This window comes from Crocuta crocuta, unplaced genomic scaffold, assembly GCF_008692635.1.
Source record: "Crocuta crocuta isolate KB4526 unplaced genomic scaffold, BGI_CrCroc_1.0 scaffold96, whole genome shotgun sequence".
NCBI classification, from domain to species: domain Eukaryota; kingdom Metazoa; phylum Chordata; class Mammalia; order Carnivora; family Hyaenidae; genus Crocuta; species Crocuta crocuta.
The window spans coordinates 6,563,935-6,588,482 of NW_027531522.1; the positions used below are offsets into that span (position 1 = coordinate 6,563,935).

The window sequence follows — 24,548 nt, forward strand, 5'->3', positions numbered from 1 at the left end:
TTCTCTTTGTTCAATACCAAAATGCATGTTCTCTCCTTTTATCTTTTTTTTTTTCTGCTCTTGTGGCATTTGCGACAATGTGTTTATGTGTCCAGTTATTGCCCCTACACATAGAGAATGAAAAGGCAAGTGCAAGTTCTATTAACACTACCACTGTAATTTTTAGAAAATTATTTTTCTATATTGTATGTTAAATTTTCCAATTTTTGTATATGTGTCTCTCATAATTCTTTACTTTTCAGTACACAGTAAATGGAAGGATGATGTGGCCCTCTAAATTGATAGAGTATATAAAATCTAGTCACTGATCACGAATAGTCATAATTTAATCTTAAACTTGAAGACATAAACAATTTCCATTACCTCCTTCTTCCTCCTTGTGAAACTGAGGAAAACAATCTAAGTCTATGAAGAGAACAAAGAGATGCCCTGCATCTCAGAGGTATAGACGAACAGCAGATGAAGGCAACGGCAAACATAAACTAGGGCTTTCAGAGGATAAGAAAAGTCCCATGGGGTTTTCAAAATTAAAATGCACTGAACTACTTAGATCTGTCAACATTTCACTAGTAAGAGGGATAGGTTCAAAAAGTTCTACCTCATTTGCTAGATTTTGCTTCTGTAAGGCAGAGATCAGCCACCTAGCAACAGCACAAAAGATTCCACTCTGACATAGTTAAACTCATGCTGGCTGAGCAGGAAGAAAAGCTATGTAGGATCAGGGCAGAGCTGGACAGCCCGCAGTTCCTGTGCCACTGGGGAGCCTGGTTTGGGAAACTGTGAAATCCGTTCTGAGGAATGACTTTTTCTCAGCATTCTTCCAGGCTCGGGCCTCTGAGCACCTCCACTGGGTTGTGCTTCACTCCCTCATTCAAAAGACACATTGGACACATACAGAGCATGCACCGCAAAGAAAGAAAAGATGCCTTTTCCAATCAACTGCTGTCCCATTAAAGTGTGGCTGTGCACATACTAGGAAAACTGATAAAATGAAGAGTGTATCCATGAAGAGGAAACATTTTCCTATGCAGCTATTTTAGGAGCGGTGAAGTAGTGAGGTCTTTCAAGTCCCTGCCCCTTATAATATAGACAGCTATCTCTTGTTCTCTCTTTTAAAGCAAGTCCTTTGGCATTAGATACTGCCCCAGAAATAACCCACCACTTTTCTTCCAGGAGGAAAGAAATATCTACTTAACAGTCAGGTCATACCAGAGACTGGAAAATATCTGGATCACAAATCCCTTGTCACCAATGACCAGTAAACGAAATCTGGGCCATGTCCTTCCTTGCAGAATGCCCTCCCTGGATAAGTCAACAGGTCATTCAAGAGGCACTTACATCAAATTGTCAAAGCAATGCAGTTTTCAGCTGTGAAAACTTATGCCTGGCATGAAACATCTAAAAACAATTTAAGTGTACAAACACGTCACAGAGCTTTCTTTCTGGGAAAGGGGCAGAGAAGGAAAATTAGGTATTACTGTGCTTTTCATTTTCATGACTCTTTTGGCATATGTGATGGGAGAAGGATCCAGCTCTGGGAGTGAGACAGGCAGGGAGGCTTGGTGAGAGAGGTTATTTGCTTCATCTTCAATCACATTCCCAGTCTGTCTGGCTTGTTTGGCTCTGCACGGGGCAGAAAGTGTGTAATACTTTCTGACAACAGGGGGAAAAAAAAACAAAGGACAGGCCCATTTATCTTGGAGACACTGTGAAAAGCAGCCCGTTGGCTCTGCCTTTTACTGTAAGTGATGTTATTATTTTTTAATACTGTAACTGTTTTTAAGACTTAAAAAAAAACCCTGCATTTCTAAGCTACAGAAGCAGTACTGGTTAAAATAAAAATGTAGAAACTAAAATATGAAATTGCTCTCTCTCCCAGTGCTAATCTCCTTCTGGAGACATCACTTACAACTGAATGCTTTGCTGTGCACACTGCTAGACTTCTTTTTCATTTTCTACATATACTCACATTGACACATCTTCTTCACCCATAGAAGTTTAATGTGCACCTTACAGTGGAATTTGCACTTTTCACCTAACAATGTAGATACTTTTCTATGCAGTATATTCACTTTCCATTAAAAATAAATGGTTCTATCATATCCCATTACACTATTTTGAACATTGGAGTTTGTTTCCAAAACGGTACCATAAAATACCACTTTCAGCACATTTACCTACATATTTCTTGCTAACATGTGAGCAGGCTCAATTCCTAGGATGGAGGTTGCTGAGTTAAACAGTGTGAATATTACAATTCTGAATGGGTATTTCCATTTTGTCTTCCCTAAAAGTTTCTCTTTCGAAATGTATATTTAGCTCCCTAAATACACAGATTATATTCACATAATCTATGTATAAAAGCGCCAGTGCTTCTACATTCTCAAAATAGTGGAGATTACTAAACTTATTTATTTTTGCCACTTTGGATAAAACTGGAATTTCTGAGGGTTACCTTGTACCTACCTATTAATGAGGGTTGAATTTTATTCAGGTATGTGTTGACCATTCATATTTCTTCTTCTGTGAATAATCTTTGTCTAGCTGTCTATTACATATTTTTTATTGTTTTGAGGGAACATTTTATATATAAGTAAATACTTAATACAATAATGAATCCTTGTCTGTAGTATATACTTTATATATTTTCTGTGGCCTGTTATTATGTTATTAATAAAATTTATGATGTCTTTCACCATACTGCAGTTTTAATTCCGTTTGAGAATTATCCATGTGGTCAGATTTTCAAATTTCTTCATTCTTTCCTTTATGACTGCTAGTAAACTTATAAATGACTTCCATACTTCAAAATTTAAAAGGATTCCTTTATTCTGTATTTTCTCTAAAAATCTCACTGTTCATTCCTTTGTTAAGTCTGGGATCAATTCCTCATGTGAAATGTCAATAATAATTTGTATTTTAAATAAATGGCTAACCAGTCATCCTAATATGAATTATCACTAGTCCCACCCATCCATTTTCATCTGCTTATTTTATCCTAATTTCACATAGCTACATTAATCTATTTGTAGAAGCTTTATTCTGTTGCAATATCCTATTTGTCTATGTATCCTAGCTCCTTAATGTATATCACCATGACTTTATAGCAAACTTTAATATCAAATATAATACCAATTCTTAATTTTGTCTTTACTATAAATTTATGTTTTCAGATGAACATTAAAATCCACTGGTCTATTTGAAAAATAAAAATCTAAAATGCTGAAGATGTTCTTCCTTGACATTTGTACACTACTGAATATCGCTAATTGTAGAAAGTTCACCCATACCTTTTTCCTATCTATGTAATCAGGTCTTTGAGCATCCTTCATTTGAGCTTTCCAGTTTTCTTTATGTAGGTCTTCAACATTTATTGTTAAGGGTAGACCTGTATATATTATAAGTATTGCTGCTATTTCAGAATTGAGTTCTTTTCCAATTATCCTGTTCAATCATCATCCCTACTGGTGAAAAGGAAATTTACCTAGTCTTGCATATTTATCATGTATGCATCTACCTTGCTGAGTCTTTTTTTTAATCATTCTAAAAGTATTACAGTTAATTTACTTGAATCTCCTAGGCTGTATCTACAACAGTATTTGTATTGCTTCTTTTTCAATATGTTTAACACTTTTTTCTTTGCCTTTGTTCCTTTGGCTAAAACCTCTTAAGCAAATAGAAGAATCCCGTGCTAACAGACTATTCTTTTGCTTATTCCTGGCTTTAAGAGAAATGCTTTTAGTTTTTTTAAATAGATATACACATTTAAATTTTTGGAAGAGAGGGACTACATCTCTGACTTTTAAAATTTCTACTATGTCATTCAATCTACTCAACTTTACTACCTTCTCTTCTTTGAACAATTTTGGTAATTTATACTTAACCATGAAGTTGTTTCTTCCAGGTGTTGGATTTGAAAAGCATACACTCTCACGGCCTCTCAAACTTATTGCCTAAAAGATAGCTAAATGTCCTCCTCTTTAAATAGGCTTTTTGAAGCTTCTGCACAGCAAAGGAAACAACCCACAAAACTAATAGGCAACCAACGGAATGGGAAAAGATAGTTGCAAATGACATATCGGATAAAGGGTTAATATCCAGAATCTATAAGGAACTCACCAAACTACACGCCCGAAAAACAAACAACCCAGTGAAGAAATGGGCAGAAGATATGAACAGACACTTCTCCAAAGAGGACATCCAGATGGCCAACAGACACATGAAACGATGCTCAGCATCCCTCCTCATCAGGGAAATACAAATCAAAACCACACTGAGATACCACCTCACGCCAGTCAGAGTGGCTAAAATGAGCAAATCAGAGAACTCTAGATGCTGGCGAGGATGTGGAGAAACGGGCACCCTCCTACACTGTTGGTGGGAATGTAAACTGGTACAGCCCCTCTGGAAAACAGTGTGGAGGTTCCTCAGGAAACTAACAATAGAACTCCCCTATGACCCAGCAATAGCACTGCTAGGAATTTACCCAAGGGATACAGAAATGCTGATGCATAGGAGCACATGGACCCCAATGTTCACAGCAGCACTCTCAACAATAGCTAAAACATGGAAAGAGCCTAAGTGTCCATCAACAGATGAATGGATCAAGAAGATGTGGTTTATCTATACCATGGAATACTACATGGCAATGAGAAACAATGAAATCTGGCCATGTGTAGCAACATGGATGGACCTTGAGGGTGTTATGCTGAGCTAAATAAGTCAGGCAGAGAAGGACAAATATCATGTGTTTGCACATATAGGAGGATTAGGAGGAACTTAACTGAGGACCCTGGGGGAGAAGAAGGGCGGAAATGGTGGGGGAAAGGGAGAGAGGCAAAACATGAGAGACTTGAATGCTGAGAAACAAACTGAGGACTGATGGATGTGGAGGGGAAGGGGGAGATGGGCATGGAGGAGGGCAATTTTGGGGATTAGCACTGGGTGTTACATGGAAACCAACTTGACAATAAACTATTTGTAAAAAAAAAAAGTAATAAAAATAAATAGGCTTTTTGAAATTTTAAAATGATTTTCATTTACAAAACATTCAAATTTATTAAGAACGGAGGACGATGTAGGAGAAGAAGGGGAAAAATAGTTGGGGAGAGGGAGGGAGGCAAACCATGAGAGACACTTGAATGCTGAGAAGGAACTGAGGGCTGAGGGTGTGGGGGAGAGGGGAAGGGGGCCAATGAGCAAGGAGGAGGGCACTTGTGGGGATGAGCACTCGGTGTTATATGTAAACCAACTTGACAATAAACTATTTAAGGAAGAAAAATAATAAAGAATATTTGTTAGTTCTTGGCACTTGAGTACTGTGTGTGAAAAAATAACAACAGAGGCCATGATCTTAAATTTTGATGACTTGTTCTGTATTTCACCTCATAAAGAACTACTGTTGGTTGCTATGGAGATTATTTTAATGACATTAAATAAGAAATTAGCAAACAGATTACTAATGCTTCCCACTTTGATGCAACATTTAAAAAATGTTCTTAAGTAAATGAAACAATTACGAATTGCACATTTCAGTGATACAGAAGCCCTTTTAAATTTATAGCTCCACTGTGGCAGAGAATGTTAGTTCCTTAGTGAATAGTCATTTTCCTTTTTCTCCATAGAAAAAGGTTAAGTAATTTATTCCAAATCATGGCATTAGTAAATGGTGAATGGAATTCATACCTAAACTCAGGTACATATGTTTTTAGATTCATATCCCAGTCTTTTCTACGTGGAATACAGCATATGAATCATAAGCATGTGTGTTCAAGAACAGTTGTAGAGAGAAGGTTTGGACATAAAAGATCAATCTGAAATTTTTTCAGGTAGTTCAGGTGGGAAAGTGTAAAATGGGCAAGAAGGAGCAACATGAGCACTCAGGATGAAAAGTGCACAGTGTATTAAAAAGCAGCAAATGGCCAAGTGCAAATAAAGCTTAGTTCTAGATTTTCTTTAAAAAAATTTTTTATGTTTTATTTTATATTTGAGACAGAGTAGGAGGGAGGGACAGAGAGAGAGGGGGACAGAATCTGAAGCAGGTTCTAGGCTCTGAGCTGTCAGCACAGAGCCTGATGCAGGGCCCAAACCCACGAACTGTGAGATCATGACCTGAGCTGAAGTAGGAGGTTTAACTGACTGAGCCACCCAGGCAGCCCTAGATTTTCTTTAAGCATTTGATTCATATCTCTACTCATAGAATCTTGCAATCATAGAATCATGAGCCATCTCATCAAATCTCCAAAGAGGAAACATGCCACAGTGATTGATAACCTAGGAGTATAGACTTTGGCAAAAAACAGGTTTGAATCTAAACTGCATCATTTTCTTGTGTTTTGTATCTGAGAAAATTACTTAAGTTCACTACTTTTATTATTTTTCCAAAAATTATAGTTTTGTTAGATATTCCCAAGTCTCATTTCCTTAACTGCTCAGTTAGTATATGGTCATCTCCCTTGTAGGTTTATGTGAAGGGCAAAGGCATGTCAGATGCTTAAGAGGTTCTGACATATTATTGTCAACAATAACATACTCTCCAGATTTTTAATATTTAAGTCAAATGAAAGAACTATAGAAGAGTTCCAGTAATGATTCTACATTTCTTCATTTTCCTTTATGCTGCCCTGGGCAATACCTTTCTTCACCTGGCTTATGGGGCACTCCTTAACCACCCCATATTCAGTTACACTCCACTGTGTGGTTTATTCAACCACTCTTCCATAAGTGGGCATTTAGGTTGTTTCCAATATTTTGAAATTATAAAAATGCTACAGAGAGTAATTTTGTGGACATACATTTTTACAGCATTGCAGCTATACCAATAATTCAAATTCTAGAAGTGATATTGCTAAGTCGAAAAGTATATGAATATGTAGTTTTGTTAGATATTGCCAAAATCACCTCCACAGAAATTATATCAATTTCCATTTCTACTAGCAAAATGCTTGTTTTTTCACATCCTTACCAACAGAATATGTTAGTCATCAGAGAGGTGAGAAAAAAAGCTTGTTAGTACCATTTAAATTTGCTTTTCTGTTATGAGTTGAATCTTTTTCATATGTTTGATCATTTTATGTATTTTAAAAATAATTGTCATTTTTTTAAATATAATGATTGGTCTTCTACTGTGTCTTAAAATAGTTCTTTAATTATTAGGTATATTTGTCCTTTTTCTGAGATATATGATATAAGTACTTTCTTCCAGATTGCCATTTGCCTTTTGATATTGCATATGGTAGTTTTTAAAATGCAAAAAAAAAAAAATAGCCAAATTTTTATGTAGTGAAACGTATCAATATTATCTTTTATTGCATTTAGCCTTGAGTCATTGGAAAAAAAATCATTTTCTTATATTCAGAATATAGAGAATTTTGCCTTGTATTTCTCCAGTAGGTGTGTGGTTTCACCCTGCATTCTGCTCCACCTGAAGATTACTTTTGTGTGTGTATGGTGTGAGGTATGGTTCTATTTTACCTTTTCTAAATAGTTAACTGGTTGCCCTACCATTTCTTGCAAAAAAAAAAAAAAGTCCATCTGGTTGAATGATTTGAGATGTCGTTATTATTATTTATTAAATTTTCATATGCACTTGAATATATATTTTTTTAATTTTAATGTTTATTTTTGAGAGCGAGAGAGATAGAGTGCGAGTGGGGAGGGTCAGAGAGAGAGAGACACACACACAGAATCCAAACAGGCTCAGGGCCTGATGCGGGGCTTGAACCCACAAACTGTGAGATCATGACCTGAGTCAAAGTCGGACACTCAACCCACTGTGCCACCCAGGCGCCCCAGCACTTGAATATATTTCTAGGTTTTCTACCTCATTCATCTAAATGTCTTTCAAGTGCCTGTATCATACTGCTTTAACAAGAAGAACATTATTTCACTGCTTTCCTTTTTTTTTTTTAAGTTTATTTATTTATTTTGAGAGAGAGAGAGCGAGCATGCGTGCAAGTAGGAAGGGGCGAAGAATCTAGTGGGATAGGTTGGCAGCTGATAAATTGTCTTCAAAGTCTAAAATTCACCCAACCTTTAATATTTTTCTTTCTACCCTCTTCACTACTATATGACCTCATGTATACATATATATGAAATATATTTTAAAAAGTGATGAGACATATATGATAAAATTTATGTATTTATATATACATGTATATATATAATTATATATGTATTAATTTTATGTTGTTTCCTATTTCTCTATTTTAGCCTTGATGACGTGATTTTCTTTTTCTTTCTGTTTTTCTTTTCTAGTAATGCTTTTCTAATCCTGTGGAATTTATATTACATAGCTCAGTCTAGTTTTCAAACATATTGACATATTAAAATAATGGTAATAATCAAGTCTCCTTAAGTGAGGGATAATTTCCTTCTTTTGGTTAATGGTTTGCTTCTTCAGCCCTCAAACACACCACATTATTGTTGTTCCTCAAGAAATGGAAAACCATCGTCCATCTAGTAGTAGTAACTACTCTTGTGGGTAATTATAAACTTCTAGTATCCCTAATGACCTTTTTAAATGTTCCTTTTCCAGGACCATAGGTAAAAACTGAAGATCCTTCTCAAGGCACCCAAGAACCCAAGAGAAAATCCTGAGGCCTTGGCGATAGGCCCCCCTTTCTGATACCATGAAGTTCTTATATTCACAATGCCCTGAATGAGAAGAGGTGGCCTTGGGTTTTCTCTCCTTGCTTCTCTGGGAGACAAAGATCTAGAATTCCCGCACTTGGGAATGATAGGGGTTTGACATAAAGCCAACATCTTTCCATAGTGCTCTGTATTTATCCAAAACCATGTACTCTAAAGCCATCCTCATGTAACCTTAAATCCAAAAAAGAATACCTGTGTGTGACAAATGATGTGGATATGAAGTTTAATTAGAAATGATTTTGAGACTAAATGCAATTAGAAATAATTTACATTGTTATTTTGCATTTCAGTAAGATATGTTACACTTAAAGAATTGTGCAAGGATTAGTTAAAGGATAGATGCTGCAAGATTATGTGTGAAAGCAAATATTTAAGAATGGAACTGAACAAGCATTAATAGGATTAATGAGGTTTTAAATTATGAGAAACCCTATATTACATACTGTATACTACACAGAATTAAAAAAAAATAATATAATGGTTCTGATGGCTTACATTCCTGTAGTATCTTTTGTATGTCAGGCACAGTACAGAGTGTCTTACGTATATTTACCCCTTTAAATTTCACAACTACCCTAGGAGGTGGGTGCAATTTTTCTCCTGTTTGCCAAAGAAGAAGCTGAAACACAGATTAAGAAACCTACCCAGTACTTTACAGCCAGTAAGTGATAGATCTAGTGCCATATGTACTGACACGCAACAACAGCAAAATATTTTATGAGGAGGAAAAAAAAAAAACATAAGCAAGGTACAAAGTGAAAGTGTAAAGTATAATTCACATATCTGTAAGAAACAAATGTGTGCTTATGTGTGTACATGTGTTTGTCAAAGGAAAACCATATTTAAGTAGATACAAACCATAGTACTAAAGAGCGGGATTTAAATGCTGGGGTTTCTGCTTTTTGGCTGATACACTACTCCAAGTCTTCCAAAATTTATTATAATGAATACATATATTTACTTTTGCAGTTCACAATTTTAAAGTTATTAGAATTTGGATGGAGAAACTACTGTATTATATATAACATAAAAAACCCTTAAGTCATTTTTATGCCTATGTTGTAAAGAACACTAATTCCAAACATTTGTTTGTGTTGATGGTGATTAGTTATTTCACTATTTGAAAAGTATTATTTACTATCAAAAATACTATTTTAGAATATGCGATCAGTGGATTTCTTTCTACATTTTGCGGCACTGATTTCCTTCCTCCAGTCCCTTTGCCTCTTAATCTTCCCGTTGCGTCCTTCTCCCCTCATGTGAGAGAAACACATTTCAGATGTCACCATCTGGATTTCAAGTTTTAAAGTTTATTTAAGTACAAGAGGATGGTGCCAAGAATGCAAAACTCTGCTTGCTCAGCTGAGACTAGCTACGGGCGAGAGCTTTCGTGTCTATCTGGGCTAGAGGAGACCGAAATGCAAACCTCCTTACTGTAAACAGTTGACACTAAATAACATTATCCACTCAGCTGACATTCACTAAACATTATTTAGGACATCCTTCTCAATTTCTTTCAGAAGATATTTAGAAATTAGTACTATGCATCCTGTCCTTCCATCAACATAGAGCGTGGGACAAATTAATTTCCATGGAAACTGACAGAGGAGAAAGGATCATTTTGTGGAGATGTAAAATAAATTACATAATGAAATAGACAAAACACTTACAGAAACCCATTAATAATTCAGTTTCCACAATGTTAAGCAGTGTCTGAACTTATCTCCTCATAAAAAATTTTTGTTGTTTTAATTGGCAGAGATTTTTGCTTTTTTAAGGGATAAACAACTTTTCCTAAAACACGAGTGCTGACTCAGAAGGATATAAGGATTGAAACAGCTATTAATCAGTCTTTTCCAGATACTGCTACACATTTTGTTATGACTTCAGTATCAACCTACAATCACTTGCCTAATAAGCAGAGCAATGTATCCGTTGGTGTGCTAGATTAAAAAGTCATAAACACAAATATAATGGAATATGCATCATTTCCTTTGGAATTTATGAAACTGTTTTGCACAATTCTCTAAAGGGTGAGGGAAAAATCAAGCAATCTTTGATATGCAATATAAATAATTCCCCAAAGAAATCACAAGGACTGTTTTTGTTTATTTTTGCTTTAAGTATGCAAATGTATTCCTTATCTGTACCTTAACTTTAGCTATTCATAAACACCCATTGCGCAAACTAGAAAAAGATCTTATTTATGAATTAATTTTATCCTTTGTTGTTAGAAAAGAGAAATATGAAATGAGAAATGAAAAGGGAGTCAGGAAACCCAGAAGCTCATTTGAAATAGGATGATGCCCATATAAAAAAATATTTGTATAGCCCGGTATAAATATTAAAAACAAGAAATAATGAGTACTATTAAAACTATGTCCCATACACTATAAAATGTTATGATATAAACTCATGTTAGCTGATTTTTTTCTAAAATATACGCATATCTTCCCTTCTCTTATTCAGATAGGCAAATGCATATAATGCCACCATCCACTATGTTTGCCTTAATAATCTCATGTTCATTAGCATTGTATTATATCGGATATATCAGATTACATCGAATTATATTGGAAAAAACAAGTAAGCCAACAGCAGTAACTGGTAAAAGAAAGTAGACAATGTTCCTTACCGACACATAGGGCCATTCTTCTCCACTACACAATTCCCACCATTTCTGCAGTAACCCAGTGGACATTCTAAAAGGAAGCATCACAAAAACCACAGTTAATTATAAATATTATTAGGAAGGAGGAGGACATATTACTGTTAATTATTGCATTAAATCTAGTCCCTGAGAGTATTGCTTCCCATTTGCTAAAAGCACCAGAATTCTCCCAGGCTACTTCCCTGCGCCCCACAAATTTGTTCAGTGGCCCCTGGGGCCCGTGATGTGTTCATTTTCTTCACATGCCTGAGTGACTGACCACAAGAGAAGACATTTTTTCCTCCCCTGGATTAAGTAAAATCTTATGTAGAACATGTCTGCATGACATATTTGTGATTATAGTGAAATTGGTTCTTTAATGGAACATTGATTTCTTCAGTTCCACACAGTAGCCACCATCATGGCAGACATTGCCCCAGCCCTGCTCTTTGCTGCTTGTATCATTCCCTATTTCTAGGTTAGCATGAACATTTTCAAAGATGGTTTGCTTATGGACTAAAAAGAAGCTAGATATTGTCCCCTGGTTCTGACTCTGGAAGTGGTTAGTGCCTTTATCTCTGCAGGGTTTGTTACAGTCTCCTTGTATTCTCACCAAAGCCTCCTGATCCACTAAGTCCTATCACTTTCTCTTCTCACCTAATCCCTAACTTGCTCTTCTTGGCTTTTTTCACATGTCTTCTGTTGCAAGATACAATTTCCCTATCTTAACCCTAGTACTTGACGGAAACATCCACTTCCTTTCATTTGTTATCCAGCACATCTATTCTGACTCTTATTAATGTCTAGTACTAGGTTGGGCCCTGGATATGTAACATTAAATGATCTAGGAAGTTTACATAGTTGTTAAAGCTGTAGGCACCAGAAACCCACTGCCTCAGTAAGAATCTCAACTCAACTCACTTGCTGTGTAATATCAGCTAGGATGGCTAATTTCTCTCTCCCTCTGGTTCCTCTCTGTCAAACAGGGTTAAAAATACTACCTATCGCATAGAGTTGTTGAGGTTGTTCCAAAACACCCAGCTCATAGTTTTTAAGAAATGTTGACCTAAAAAAGATACAAGTGTGGTCTTTCCTTTCATTGACCTTCCAGCTTCATGGAAAAATGCAGAAAGTGACTAGGGCATTAAAATACAGTATTAAAGGTAACATAATTTTGGATGAATATAATAAGGTGATGAAAATACCAAGGAAAGCACCTAAATCCAATTTGGGGAATAAAGAAAAGCTTTCCAGAAGAGAATCAGGCATTCATTTGGGAAGGTAGGGGCGTGTATGTGTGTGTGTGTGTATAAATAAGCATAGACTCAGAGGCCCAAGAAGAGAGTGTGGTGTGTTTGAGGAACTGCAGGAAGTTCAGCCTGGTTGGACTGATAAAGTGAAGAAAGTATGAGAGAAGGTCACAGGCACACCGGAGCCAGATCATACAGGCTCAGTGAGGAGTTTAAACTTCAACCTAGAAGGCCATAATGTTAAGAAAGGAAGTGGATGTTTCATGCTTTAAAAGGATAATTCTGGATCCAGTATGAAAAACTACCAGAAGGGCTAAAACTAAAGTTAGGCAGCCCAGTTAAGAGCTTTCTGTAATAATCCTGTAAAAAAAGATAGTTGCCTGAATGAAAGGGGTGGGGTGGGAGGCTGAGAATTGTGGGGATCTGTGAGATACTGAAATGTTGGGATTGAAACATCCTGGCGATCATTTGGAGGAGTCAAGGGTGATGTTCAAATGTCCAGCTGGGCCACTGAATTGGGGGATTTGTGGGGAAGGGAGAATTTAAAGGTTAAAACACCTGTATTTTAAGTGCCTAAGGGGATAGCCAAGTGGACGTACTCCTTGGACAATAGGAATTGCAGGTGTGAATTCCAGATAAAACACAGGCTAGGACATGGATTTGAAGCCTCAGACTTTTCCTCTGCCTTTCAGGCTTGCCTCCCCAAAATCATTTGGGATCACCTTTTTATAGGTGTCATGGGGTCACAAAGATGCAGTTATTGTCTTTATAGGAGCAGATTAACCTTAGCAGAGACAGAAACCATTTACTTGGCAGAGAAAGGCTGATGAGTATGAACAGTAGGAGAAAAGTAATAAAAAGAAACAGAAATTTTATACAGGAATATAATCCTTTGGAGGAAAACTCTGAAGGTCAACTACAAAGCGTCAGATTGTAGAGTCAGTCATTGAACATTGGGAAGGGAAGGGATGGGGCAGTAGGAAAGAGGAAAAATAGGAAGCAGAGAGACTGCAGTGCGGGAACAGACTCACAATATGCCATACGTCTGGTATCCTTTTTGTTTTTAAAAGTTTCCCTTGATTTGCTTTACCAGGAGTACAAAGTTAGCCCCTGAAAAATGTGGGGGTTTGGAGCACTGACCCTCACAGAGTTAAAATCCACATATAAGGGGCGCCTGGGTTGCTCAGTCAGTTAAGTGTCCGACTTTGGCTCAGGTCATGATCTCACGGTTTGTGAGTTCTGGCCCCGTGTTGGGCTCTGTGATGGCAGCGCAGAGCCTGTAGCTTGCTTCAGATTTTGTATCTTTTTCTCTACCCCTCCCCTGTTCTCATTCTGTCTCTCTCTCTCTCTCTCTCTCTCAAAAATAAACATTAAAAAATTTTAAAATCCACATATAACTACTGATTACCCCAAGCTTAACTACTAATAGCCTAATGTTGACTGGAAGCCTTAACTGATAGCTAGTGACCACATATTTTTTATGTTATATATATTATATACTGTATTACTGGAATACAGTAAGCTAGGTAAAATGTCATCAGGAAAACCATAAGGAAAAGAAATTACATTTACGGTACTGTAAAAAAATCTGTGTGTAAATAGACCCGCACGGTTCAAACCTGTGTTGCTCATGGGCCAACTGTATATCTCATCTTGCCTTCCTTTACTCTTCCCTATTTAACTAATTACAATAGGAGAGTGTGGTATTAAAGACGGGAATACAGCTACATCCCTCTGGCTTCTGGGGCATGCTCTACTGAACAGAACAGATGTGAAATTTCCTTCATAAACAAGAAATTAGCTGGTTTGACTAAAAATAGCCCACTAGTATGATAAACAATAAATAGATATAAACCTTTTATATAAACCATTTTATGGTTATATTTGGTCTTAAGTACAATTTTAGTCTTCCTCACATAAGGGCTTTGGGGTTTTTTTTTTTGTTTTTTGTTTTGTTTTGTTTTGTTTTTTGTTTTTTTGTTTTTTTTTAAGAAAAACCAGTAAAGTGTCTGAAACTGCCGAACATCAAAATACACACAGCTGCACATTTTTTCCCCTGGGGTAATTAATATTTACTTTGAGTGCTGAGAGTAAAGCATAGGCTTACTTTACATCAAAATAATTCTCTGGAAATTTAAATATATAATCTCTTACACTGGATAATAGAGCACAGTGGAAAAAACACATGCATTGTCCAGAACTAGGAATAACTCTTGGTGTTTTGGAGGTCAGACAATTTGTAGATTACCTCTATAAGAAGTTCTTTTCAGTTCCTGCTTAAACCCAGGTTCTTTATCCATAAGATGGAAAGGCACAGTACAGTGTATTACCACCTTTAATTTACTCAAAACAATTTAAAATAGAAAACAGATAAAATAGGAGAAGGAGATACATATGACTAGTTAGCAATGAAGAGATGAAATATTTACAGTAGATAAGCAGAGTTTCAAATAGGAAGTAGGGATCTATGGAGTTGATTCTACAATCAGTGTGGGTTCCCAGGCTTTTCAGCCACCTCGGTGTCTCACTGCCTTGTGCCCTCTTGCACTGGTTATTATGACCATGTATCTGGAGGCCAATATGATTCTAATGACTACATAGAAATAGCGTTCTGTAAAGAATTCAAGTTCAATCCCACTCTGGTGTATCACTCTGGAAAACCAGGAAAGTATATAAATTGGACCCTTATCTTTATGTGTGTGGGGGGGGGCAGGTATCTCTTTCAGTGTATATGGAACCTGGGAAGTGACAGCTATTGCACTGTGGGTTGCTAAGAAGACTGACAATCACATGAATCCTGGTTTTCCCTCACTAATACATGGCTCAGTTAATGGGTTATGGGACTTGGGGCTAGGTACTTCAAGTATAAGGTTTTACGTGTTTAAAATGAGGATTATTTCACCTTGCCTTCTAGGGCTGCTGAGAAGATAAAATGAAATGTATTTATAGTATTTCTATACTAGTGAGTGGTATGCATAACACATTAAGTAATTCCCAGGTCTCTACATTTGGAGGTTCTTTAAATTGCCCATGAAACCCAATTTCCATTACCATCGCCCTCTCCATCTTTTCCTTTTCCCCTTCTACCACTATGAGCACCGTTACCACTACCATTTACTGAAGACCTGCTCTGTGTCAAGACTGTCCTAAGAGTTTTACTGCCATTACCTCATTCAGTCCTCATAGCATTATGTGGTATATCCCACACATATCTTTTTTTTTTAATAGAAAAGGAAACTGGTTAATAATATAACTTGCTCAAGTGAATAGCAAGGGAACAGCCGATATTGAACTAAATTCCAGTCCTCTAACTCCAAAGCCTGTTAGTCTAAAAATTTCAAATGATTTGCTATTCAGTTCAGAATCTCTGTAACCCCTTACTGTTCCTGATAGTCTGATCATAAACCTTTCTGAATCTTAAGGTATATTTATTAAATACACACACACACACACACACACACACACTAATTTGCATGTGGTTTCAGGAGCTGTACGGATCTAAGAGTCTTCCAGAAAACTAGGTGATTTGGTGCAGGAAACCAAATTCCCAGTGGGCAGAGACTGTTCTCTTTATCTTGAAATCCCAGCACAGGGACTGCAGGGAAGATTAACTATGGCTTAGAAATTTGGAACACCTCCATGGTTCTTTACATGAGAAGTTTTTATTTTGGTTTGGGGTATGCTTCAGGTAAAAAAAAAATTCTTGTTGAAAAAACATAATTTTAACTGAGGGTACCCATTTAAAGTAGGGCATATCAGAGGGAAGGTGGGGGTGGGGGGGTGAAACAGCTGATGGGGATGAAAGAGTACACTTAACCATGATGAGCATGGAGTGATGCATGGGATTTTTGAATCACTATACTGTACATCTAAAATTAATATAATACTGTATGTTAACTATACTGGAATTAAAATTAAAATACTTGATAGAAAAAATTTAAAACACCTTCTGAAACATTTTCAGGCATTATTATTATTATTATTATTATTATTATATTGTATATATTAATATTATCCCATCCTATAAGTTTATATTTTTAATGCCTTTTCCTAATTCTCCTTCAAATGGACAGTTATCATAATTGTAGTATCACCCTAATATAACTTTCATTAACCTTTACTACTGCAGATGACTGGAAAGAGATTCCCAATTTAGCTTAGGCCAGACACATCCCATTCAATAATTTTGTTATATAAGCAACCAAAATTTGAAAATAATATGCTTTCTAACATAGCGTTGGGACAAACAGACCTTGCTGAAATGTAAGACTTAACCCGAAACACCTATGCAGCATCTGAGGTCACTGTTACTGTTAATGACTTAAACCCCAGGTGAGGGGAGACCAGATGCTCACCACCTGCTGTGTGACCAAGGATGTTGCTGGACGCTGTCAGAACTGGTCTTATAAAGTCTATGAAATGCTGACCCTAAAGGGATGTGATGTTTGGAAAGAAAGAGGAAGGTGTCATGGGCATTCGAGCGTGGATCAAGCTTAGACACGTTCTTAAACACAGAAGCATCGACTTTGTCGTATTTGTTTGAAAAACTAAAAAGTATTGAAAATATAGAGAACAAAAAATATGATGTGGATTTTATGTCTGAAAAGTGTCTCATTAGTTCTTTATATGACTATAACCCAGTACCTGGGGCAGTATGACCTGTACTTTGTAAATGACCTGTGTCAGTGAACTGGTGAATGGCTTAAATAGATGGGAGCGGCCAGAATGTGTTCTCTATTGTTACCTACAGGTTGGCGATCACTCAGGAAGAATGGTTGCTCTTCTGGTCTTCTGACCGTATTTTTAAAGGTGGAATATGTAAAATCAGACAGTAAACCATAACATGGTATGATATATTTGTTCTCCTAGAGGACTCTCCTGAACAAAATCTCACCTTTATGCAAATAAATTTGGATCCTGGACATCAGTGCTTTTTCTTAATAGTTTCAAAGAATGAAACTCTCTCATTAGTATCTTTCTCACTCTGAAAAGGAACTGAAAGCATTACATTCTGGGTATCAATCTGATGTAAAAGTATGCCTGGTACGGAAATAATGGCAAAGAGCATTCATTTTTGCATATTTTATGGGACCAGATTTGCCCGCTTCTTGATTTCCTTTTGTAGCCATAAAATTCAGCGCTCTGTGAGTATTCATTTCAGCAGCACAAAAAAATCAGAGTTTTTTGCACTGTGATTTGGTTGTAAATATCATGTTTTTGACACTTATCTCATAATAGTCTTCTCTTTTACAAGATACAAAGAATATAGTCCCACCTGCTTTTGATATTAAATATCTCCAATTTATTTAGAAAATATAATTGAATATATCTTTTATTACCAATTTATAGTATCTATTAGTTGTGAGAGATTTATATTGACCCTATCTATTATTTTATGTGTCTTCTGCATGAAATAAAATTTTAATTACTAAGGAGAGATGTTAACAGTGGGCTATAATAGAGAGTTTAAAGGCAGTTTTGATAAAAGTATAATCACAAACCATCGTTATCAGCTCTTATAAATATTCCAGAGTCAGGAGAGAAAAATGTTTAAAAGTTAGTCTAAAGCTTAATGAGTTGGTTTTTTAAACATGACTAGATCATACAAGTAGCTCTTAATGAAGTGGGAAAAAATTACAATGAAAAAATTAACATGTTAGATTGTGTTACCTTATTTCAGGAATCAGGCAATTTGCATCAAAAAGATTATCAAATCCGAATAGCTTTAAGTTATATTAAATTAAAATTGTGTGATTTTTATTTGGAGACATTGTTTATATAGAATATGCATGAGTCCATTACATTATTCCAGTGTTTCTAAGTGTAGCCATGTTAATAATCTTCCTACCCCCAACCAGTAATAGAAATTCAGTTTTCCCATGCTTGCAATTATTTAGAATTTCAGGTTTTAATGTTTGTATCATCTACAAGGTTAAGTTACTGGCTTATATTGTAAAGAGTATTTTACTGAAAATAGAATACCTGAGCAGCTGGACTCATCAGGTTGGAAATCCAAGCAGTTGGCAAAGCCATCACAGCGCTCATGAACTGGAATACAGCTGTTCGAGGAGGTGCACCACAATGCACCATCAGAACAGCTCTCATTGGCTGGGAAAAAGAAAAAAAGAATAATCATTTTTTAAATGAATGTCTTCTAATTAAACAATAAGACAGTTTATCGCATCACCCTTTATCTTTCTAGTCCTATGTTTAAATTATACATTATAGTTGTTTTTGAGTCTTCAAAAAGAAGTTTTTTGATAGAATCATTTCCCAGCTGGGCATTATGCAGTATTATACTGGTCTGTATGTACAAAGTACACTGTGCATGCTATGCAGTCTGAATTGGTTTTAGGCTAAACTTTTACTCCAAGGCAGAGTTCCCTTGCTCCCCTAATGTTCCTGACATTATGTGCAACTGAAACGACAGCAGCCATTACTTGTTTGAATGTTTATCAATTTCCAGGTTGTATGGCATGGACAGTCACGGAGGACACGATGCTGTTCACTGCAGCTCAATGTGGTATGACTATGTGCCTTTATAGCACGGTGCACTGTACTAATTCCAGAGTCTCTTGTCAGCCTGACTTCAAGAGACAAGCATAAGTCTTGCTCATCCCATTTGGGTTGTTTCAGAAAAATGGCTTTACTGATGCTGATCAAGAGGACTGATTGTTCAATACTAATTTAGTTCTGCCAAGTACTCAACCTCTCTTGGATGCTACTCGTAGTCCTGAAACTGTATTTTTGTCTCCCTCTCTCATTGACTCATTAGGACTCCAATTTCCTAAAGCAGAATAATGTTTAGGTTCTTTTTACAAGTTAGAACTGAATCTGAGCCCTTCATTCCAGGCTGTCATCAGGCATCTCTCCTCTCCAGTTTGCTTGAGAACCTGGAAACCAGCGGGCCTAGGTTTCAGGCCTGATCTCTGTTCTCTGGTTCTACACCAGTTTTATCCCATGCTGGTATTTATCATGTCTCTGAGCCCTTTAACGGGACAGCTGTTCTATCTAGCAGCACTCTGTGTTTGGAATAGAAGGAATGTTAAAGCATGGACCCATTGCACCATCTCACCAGGAACTGTGGATAGATTTGAAAAGCACTAAATGATAATGATATTAACGCACTTAATCCAAGTTCAACAAGAATGGCTGTGCTTTTCTCTGACTTATCTAATAGTGCCATACACAATACCTTATTTGAACATTTTAATCTAAACCTGCTGCTACAATTTAAAAAAAAAAAGGATTGACATGGGAAGTCACTTCTACTGAAATAAAGACAGTAAGTTCAAACTTCTCAAGTTAAATTGATAGTTTAGGAGACTCAGGAATAAACAGCCCCATGGATGGGTCTTGCATCCCGTTTTGTCAGTATTATCATGATTTTTTTCCTTTCTTCAAGTATACTTATGGGCTAGAATTGTTGAGTTATCATAGGTTACTGACACAGTTTGACAGTTGCCCAACCAAAATTAACTTTCAAATGGGACACAAAATGATGCTTTTAAGAGCGTCTTTCCATTGACTAAAAACACCAGCTCTAAAAATTAAAGGGATCCTTTTCATTGAGTCATCTTTCCTGAGGTGCTTAAATATCAACCCTTACTAATAAATATTACTGAGCTGACACTACCTGTAAGACTCTGTGCTTAGCACTTGAACTGGAGTGCAGGGGAAAATTTTTAGAAAGAGTGACCAGGATATATACAGCAACAAAAGCAAAATGATGATAGAAAGCAGTTAACAATTCAAAATACTAAAAGAAATGCCGTAAGGCCAGGCTTACTTGGTAAAGCATCAGTACAGATAAGCATTATAAAAATAAGAGATTCCTTTAGTGCATGAAAGTCTATAAAGACCAAAAGAGTAGAGTCTTGAGATGTTTTAAATTTTCATGTGTCCAGTGAAAAGCCATTCAGCAGAGTGGGATTAAATCTCTAAATGGGGAATCAGTAAGTTTGGCATTGGAACAGTGAGCAAAGCAGTTTGCTGTTCACTGGGGAGTTTGTGGAAGGAGGTAATGCAGACAAAATTAACAAATAAGGCTGAAACCAGATTGTAGAAATGGCTAAGATCCCAGGAGAGATGATCTTTAAAGCTTTTTCAAAGGTTAAATAATTTTACGGTATACATTGACAAGATAAATGATACTGCAAACCAAGTAAACTAGGAAATAGAATAATCTTCCAACTCTTATAAGAGGTGCTTGCAAAAAATGAAAATGTATATACATGCATCTATATATTCCTGCATTTATATGTGTTTGTGTACATATATACAATTTTATCACCATTGTTTTACATTACAAAGGGCTGAGAGGTTATAAAAGATGGCAGTTTAAAGGTTTTAAATAATAGGTTGAGATTTGTATACAAAGCTGATGATACTCATCTACAGTTGAAGCATTATTTTGAACACTTCTACTTTTGAAAATACTAATCCATCCATATTCCTTCACCCAATTTCCAGGGTAACTGATAGCTTATTCTTCAAGTTAGCTGTGCAGTGAAGAGCCCCAACCTCTATGGGGTATAAATCCTCAACTTTGGCCCAAATAGTATTGAAATACATAAAAATATGTAAGAAAATAAATGGTTTCAATTGATAAAAGTTTTACTTTTTCCCTTTGATAGAAAGTTTATGGTTAAGGGTTAAAAAACAGTCATTTTGTAAAATTTAAAACTGAAATCGTAGTTTCTATGGTATTTAAAACACTATAACATTAAAGTTAATGAATATTTATCAATTTCCTTCTAAATGTAGGTGGCAAATTATGAATGCAATTAGTATTTATTGAAACCCACACAGCAAAGGACATTGTACTGAATACAGGAAATCAATCAAATCATTACTTTCTTCTTCTTCATTAGTGTCACATATACAATAAGAGGAAAAAAAAACAGTCTAAGTAATCTATATATAAAATACATAGAAAACTCAGATTTCAAAATGTTTCCCTGGCAATCTCTTATTCTTGCCACATTCAAACATAGTTACTGTTTATAAAAAACACTTCAATCTGTCATCATACAGGTTGACACACTTTTGCACCAAAATAAGCCAAGTTACCACAGAGCATTCTGTGGCTTTTAGCTCATTCACTCAGGTATTAGAAATATATTAAACAGAAGCAATTCATGAATGGTTTACTGAAGATAAGTTTCTCTGAAGCAAAATTCCTTTTATAGATTATAATTGCTGCATATAAAATATACACACAAATAAAGTACATGTTACTAGGGATGTGTATCCATTTACTCTTAAGATGAAAACTCACGGTATGCAGCCCACATTTCTAAAAGCAGAGTGACTCTGGTGTTGTGACCCAAGAATGAAGGCTACCATCCCTTTAAGGCATACACATACCTAGTATAGGGAAGGATGGATTTATACTCTGTACTTAAACTAAAACAAACCACTGCTCTTACTGAACTATCTTACCAGTTTGAATAAATTTTTATAAAACTCTAAATACAATTTAATGGGGAAAGAGAATTTATTAGGAGTATTATGCGATTCACCATAATCATCCAATTCTTCAATATCTCTGTAAAATAGATAATCACCATGATTTTAATGTTGAATCAAACTGAGCAACACTTTTGTAAGAAGCTGTCAAATGCAGAGGGATAATCTTTATGCTGTCATTGAGAAGTACCATAGGATGCTGGAATCACAGCTAGCATATTTAATGGCCAATAATAAAAATATCCTGATGATAAAGGTTGATCCACAAATCTGAGGAGTGTGACCCATTCATTGTAAATCCTCTACATGGCACTCAACTACCTAAGGCACATCAACTACTACTGGAATATAAATTAAAGTCAGAAAGTAAGCAGACTGTCCACTTCCCTATCCTTTTCACAGTCACATCCATCAACGGCAGATAGCTTCTATGTGCCCCTCTTCAAACATTCTGCATCCTCTCTCTCTCTGTTCTGGATCCCAGAGGATGAACTATAAAGATACATCAATATGGTTCTTTGCCCTCTGGCTACTCTTTGGGTGTGGCTGACGTGGAAAACCATCAAGAGATAACATGGAGGGAAGAGACTGGAAGATCAGCATGGTTTAGCTGTCCCCTGACTGTTTACCAAGTAGCTCTCTCTGATTCCAGGTTAAGACATTAAGACAAATCTTCCTTTCACATGCTTTGGTCTATGGGTGATAACAGCTCCTGATTTCACTATTTTTTTTTATGCATGCTAGTTCCCTATAAATAACCTCTGTATTCAAATATTCTCAAATTTTGTAACATCAGTGTGCCATCTGTGTCTTATCAGGACACCGACTGATACTTGTGATGAAACGGAGGAAAACCGGTAGGAGGAATGCCCCTAATTTTGTGCTACTGTCCCATATAATTAAACAACACTTATTTTTTCCTTTTTTTTTTTTTTAAAGGGAGATATTTTTGGTAAAGATGTACCCCTTAAGTTTATTTTAAAATTTGTTTCCAAAGGAAAGACTATTAAATATGAATTATTTTGAAGTGTTGAACACATCACAGGTTTGCATAAATTTTCTGATCACTAGAATATTTATCTTTCAAGAATAAAAGCCCTTTAAAAGCAAATTGCTATGAATTTCCCTGCTTACACGGTAACCACTTCAGAATCCTTATTCCTACCCCACATTTAAACATGCGCAGCCCTCTCAAAACCACCCACCCCCAAAAACCTCTTATTTTCTCCTCCATCACAGTCTAGGTGCTAGCTTTTTGAAAGAGTTGTCTACAGTTGATTTCTCTCCTTGCCTACTTTCTCTACGAGAGATTGGCTTCAGAATTCTGCCCTTTCCATGCACAGCAAGGTCTCTCTCCAACTCACCAGGAATTATGTTATGCTTTTCCCGATATATATATGTTTTTTAAGCCAAAGCTTACATGATCTCTCAGAAGCATTCCAACCTGTAAATCCTCTCTGTACTTAAAGCTTTCTAAATTTCATTTATGGTTAGTATCCTCTTTTTTACTGTCTTGTGTCGGAGACCACATCTCAGTGTCTGTCAGCGTGTGTTTTTCCTTAACTGTCCGCCACCTTATGTTTTCCTCTATTATCTCATCCACACCCACACCTTCAAGCCTGTATATATGCTGAAGGCCATGTGTCTTTCTATGCCTTGCTTTCTCTCTCTCCGGAGCTCCAGATATCCACTGTGAATACATTCTGAACATTTTTGTGCGCATGTGCCACAAACGCCACAAACACAACATGTTTAAAAACAAAGCCCGAATCTTCCCCTAAGAGGTGCTTCTCCTTGCCCAGTGCAGGAAATGGCACATTAGCTATCCTACTGCCCAAGTCAGAAACTGGGAAACTCCTGATCACACTCTCTTCCTCTCCACCTGAGTGTCTCTAAAACCTAATCAAAGTCTTTACTCATTCTGTTACCCAGTCAACTCCTTTATCCTTCCGTGGTGGCATCTCCTAACCACGTTCTCCTCGACTCCAGTGTATTCCATGTACAGCCTGAACATCAGCTGGTGGTGGCATGATGGGCAAGGAGGGGCGCTTCATGATCTAGTCCCTGCTTATCGCTCCAGACTCATTTCTACATTCCTCACCATAAACCCTATACCAGTTATACCAAATATGCTTCAGGCAAACAACTTTTTCTCTATTTCTGGAACATTCCTTTTTTAAATAATTTTTTTCATGTTTATTTATTTTTGAGACAAAGTGTGAGAGGGGGAGGGGCAGAAAGAGAGGGCGACAGAGGATCCAAAGTGGGCTCTGTGCTGACAGCAGAGGGCTCCATGTGAGGCTCAAACTCAAGAATTGTGAGATTGTGACCTGAGCCAAAGTTAGACATTTAACAGACTGAGCCACCCAGGCGCCAATATTTCTGGAACTTTCTTTAGGGGAATCAAGCACATCTAGACAACCATCTTTCCAAATTTGCCTGTCATTATTTCTCTTATTAAAATTTACAGATTCCCTAGCACCATGGTTAGATCATACCCTACATATTCAATAACCCTGCATTTA

General features: G+C 36.5%; 1 protein-coding gene across 1 annotated transcript in view; it reads right to left on the minus strand.

Moving 5' to 3' along the window:
* Positions 1-24,548, minus strand: part of MALRD1 (MAM and LDL receptor class A domain containing 1) — a 757,419-nt gene that overhangs the window by 122,029 nt on the left and 610,842 nt on the right. The window contains exons 36-37 of the mRNA XM_077772480.1: positions 18,535-18,660; positions 11,288-11,354 (exon numbers count right to left, since the gene is read on the minus strand). Coding sequence (XP_077628606.1) covers positions 11,288-11,354; positions 18,535-18,660 — 193 coding nt within the window. The remainder of the gene's footprint in view (positions 1-11,287; positions 11,355-18,534; positions 18,661-24,548) is intronic.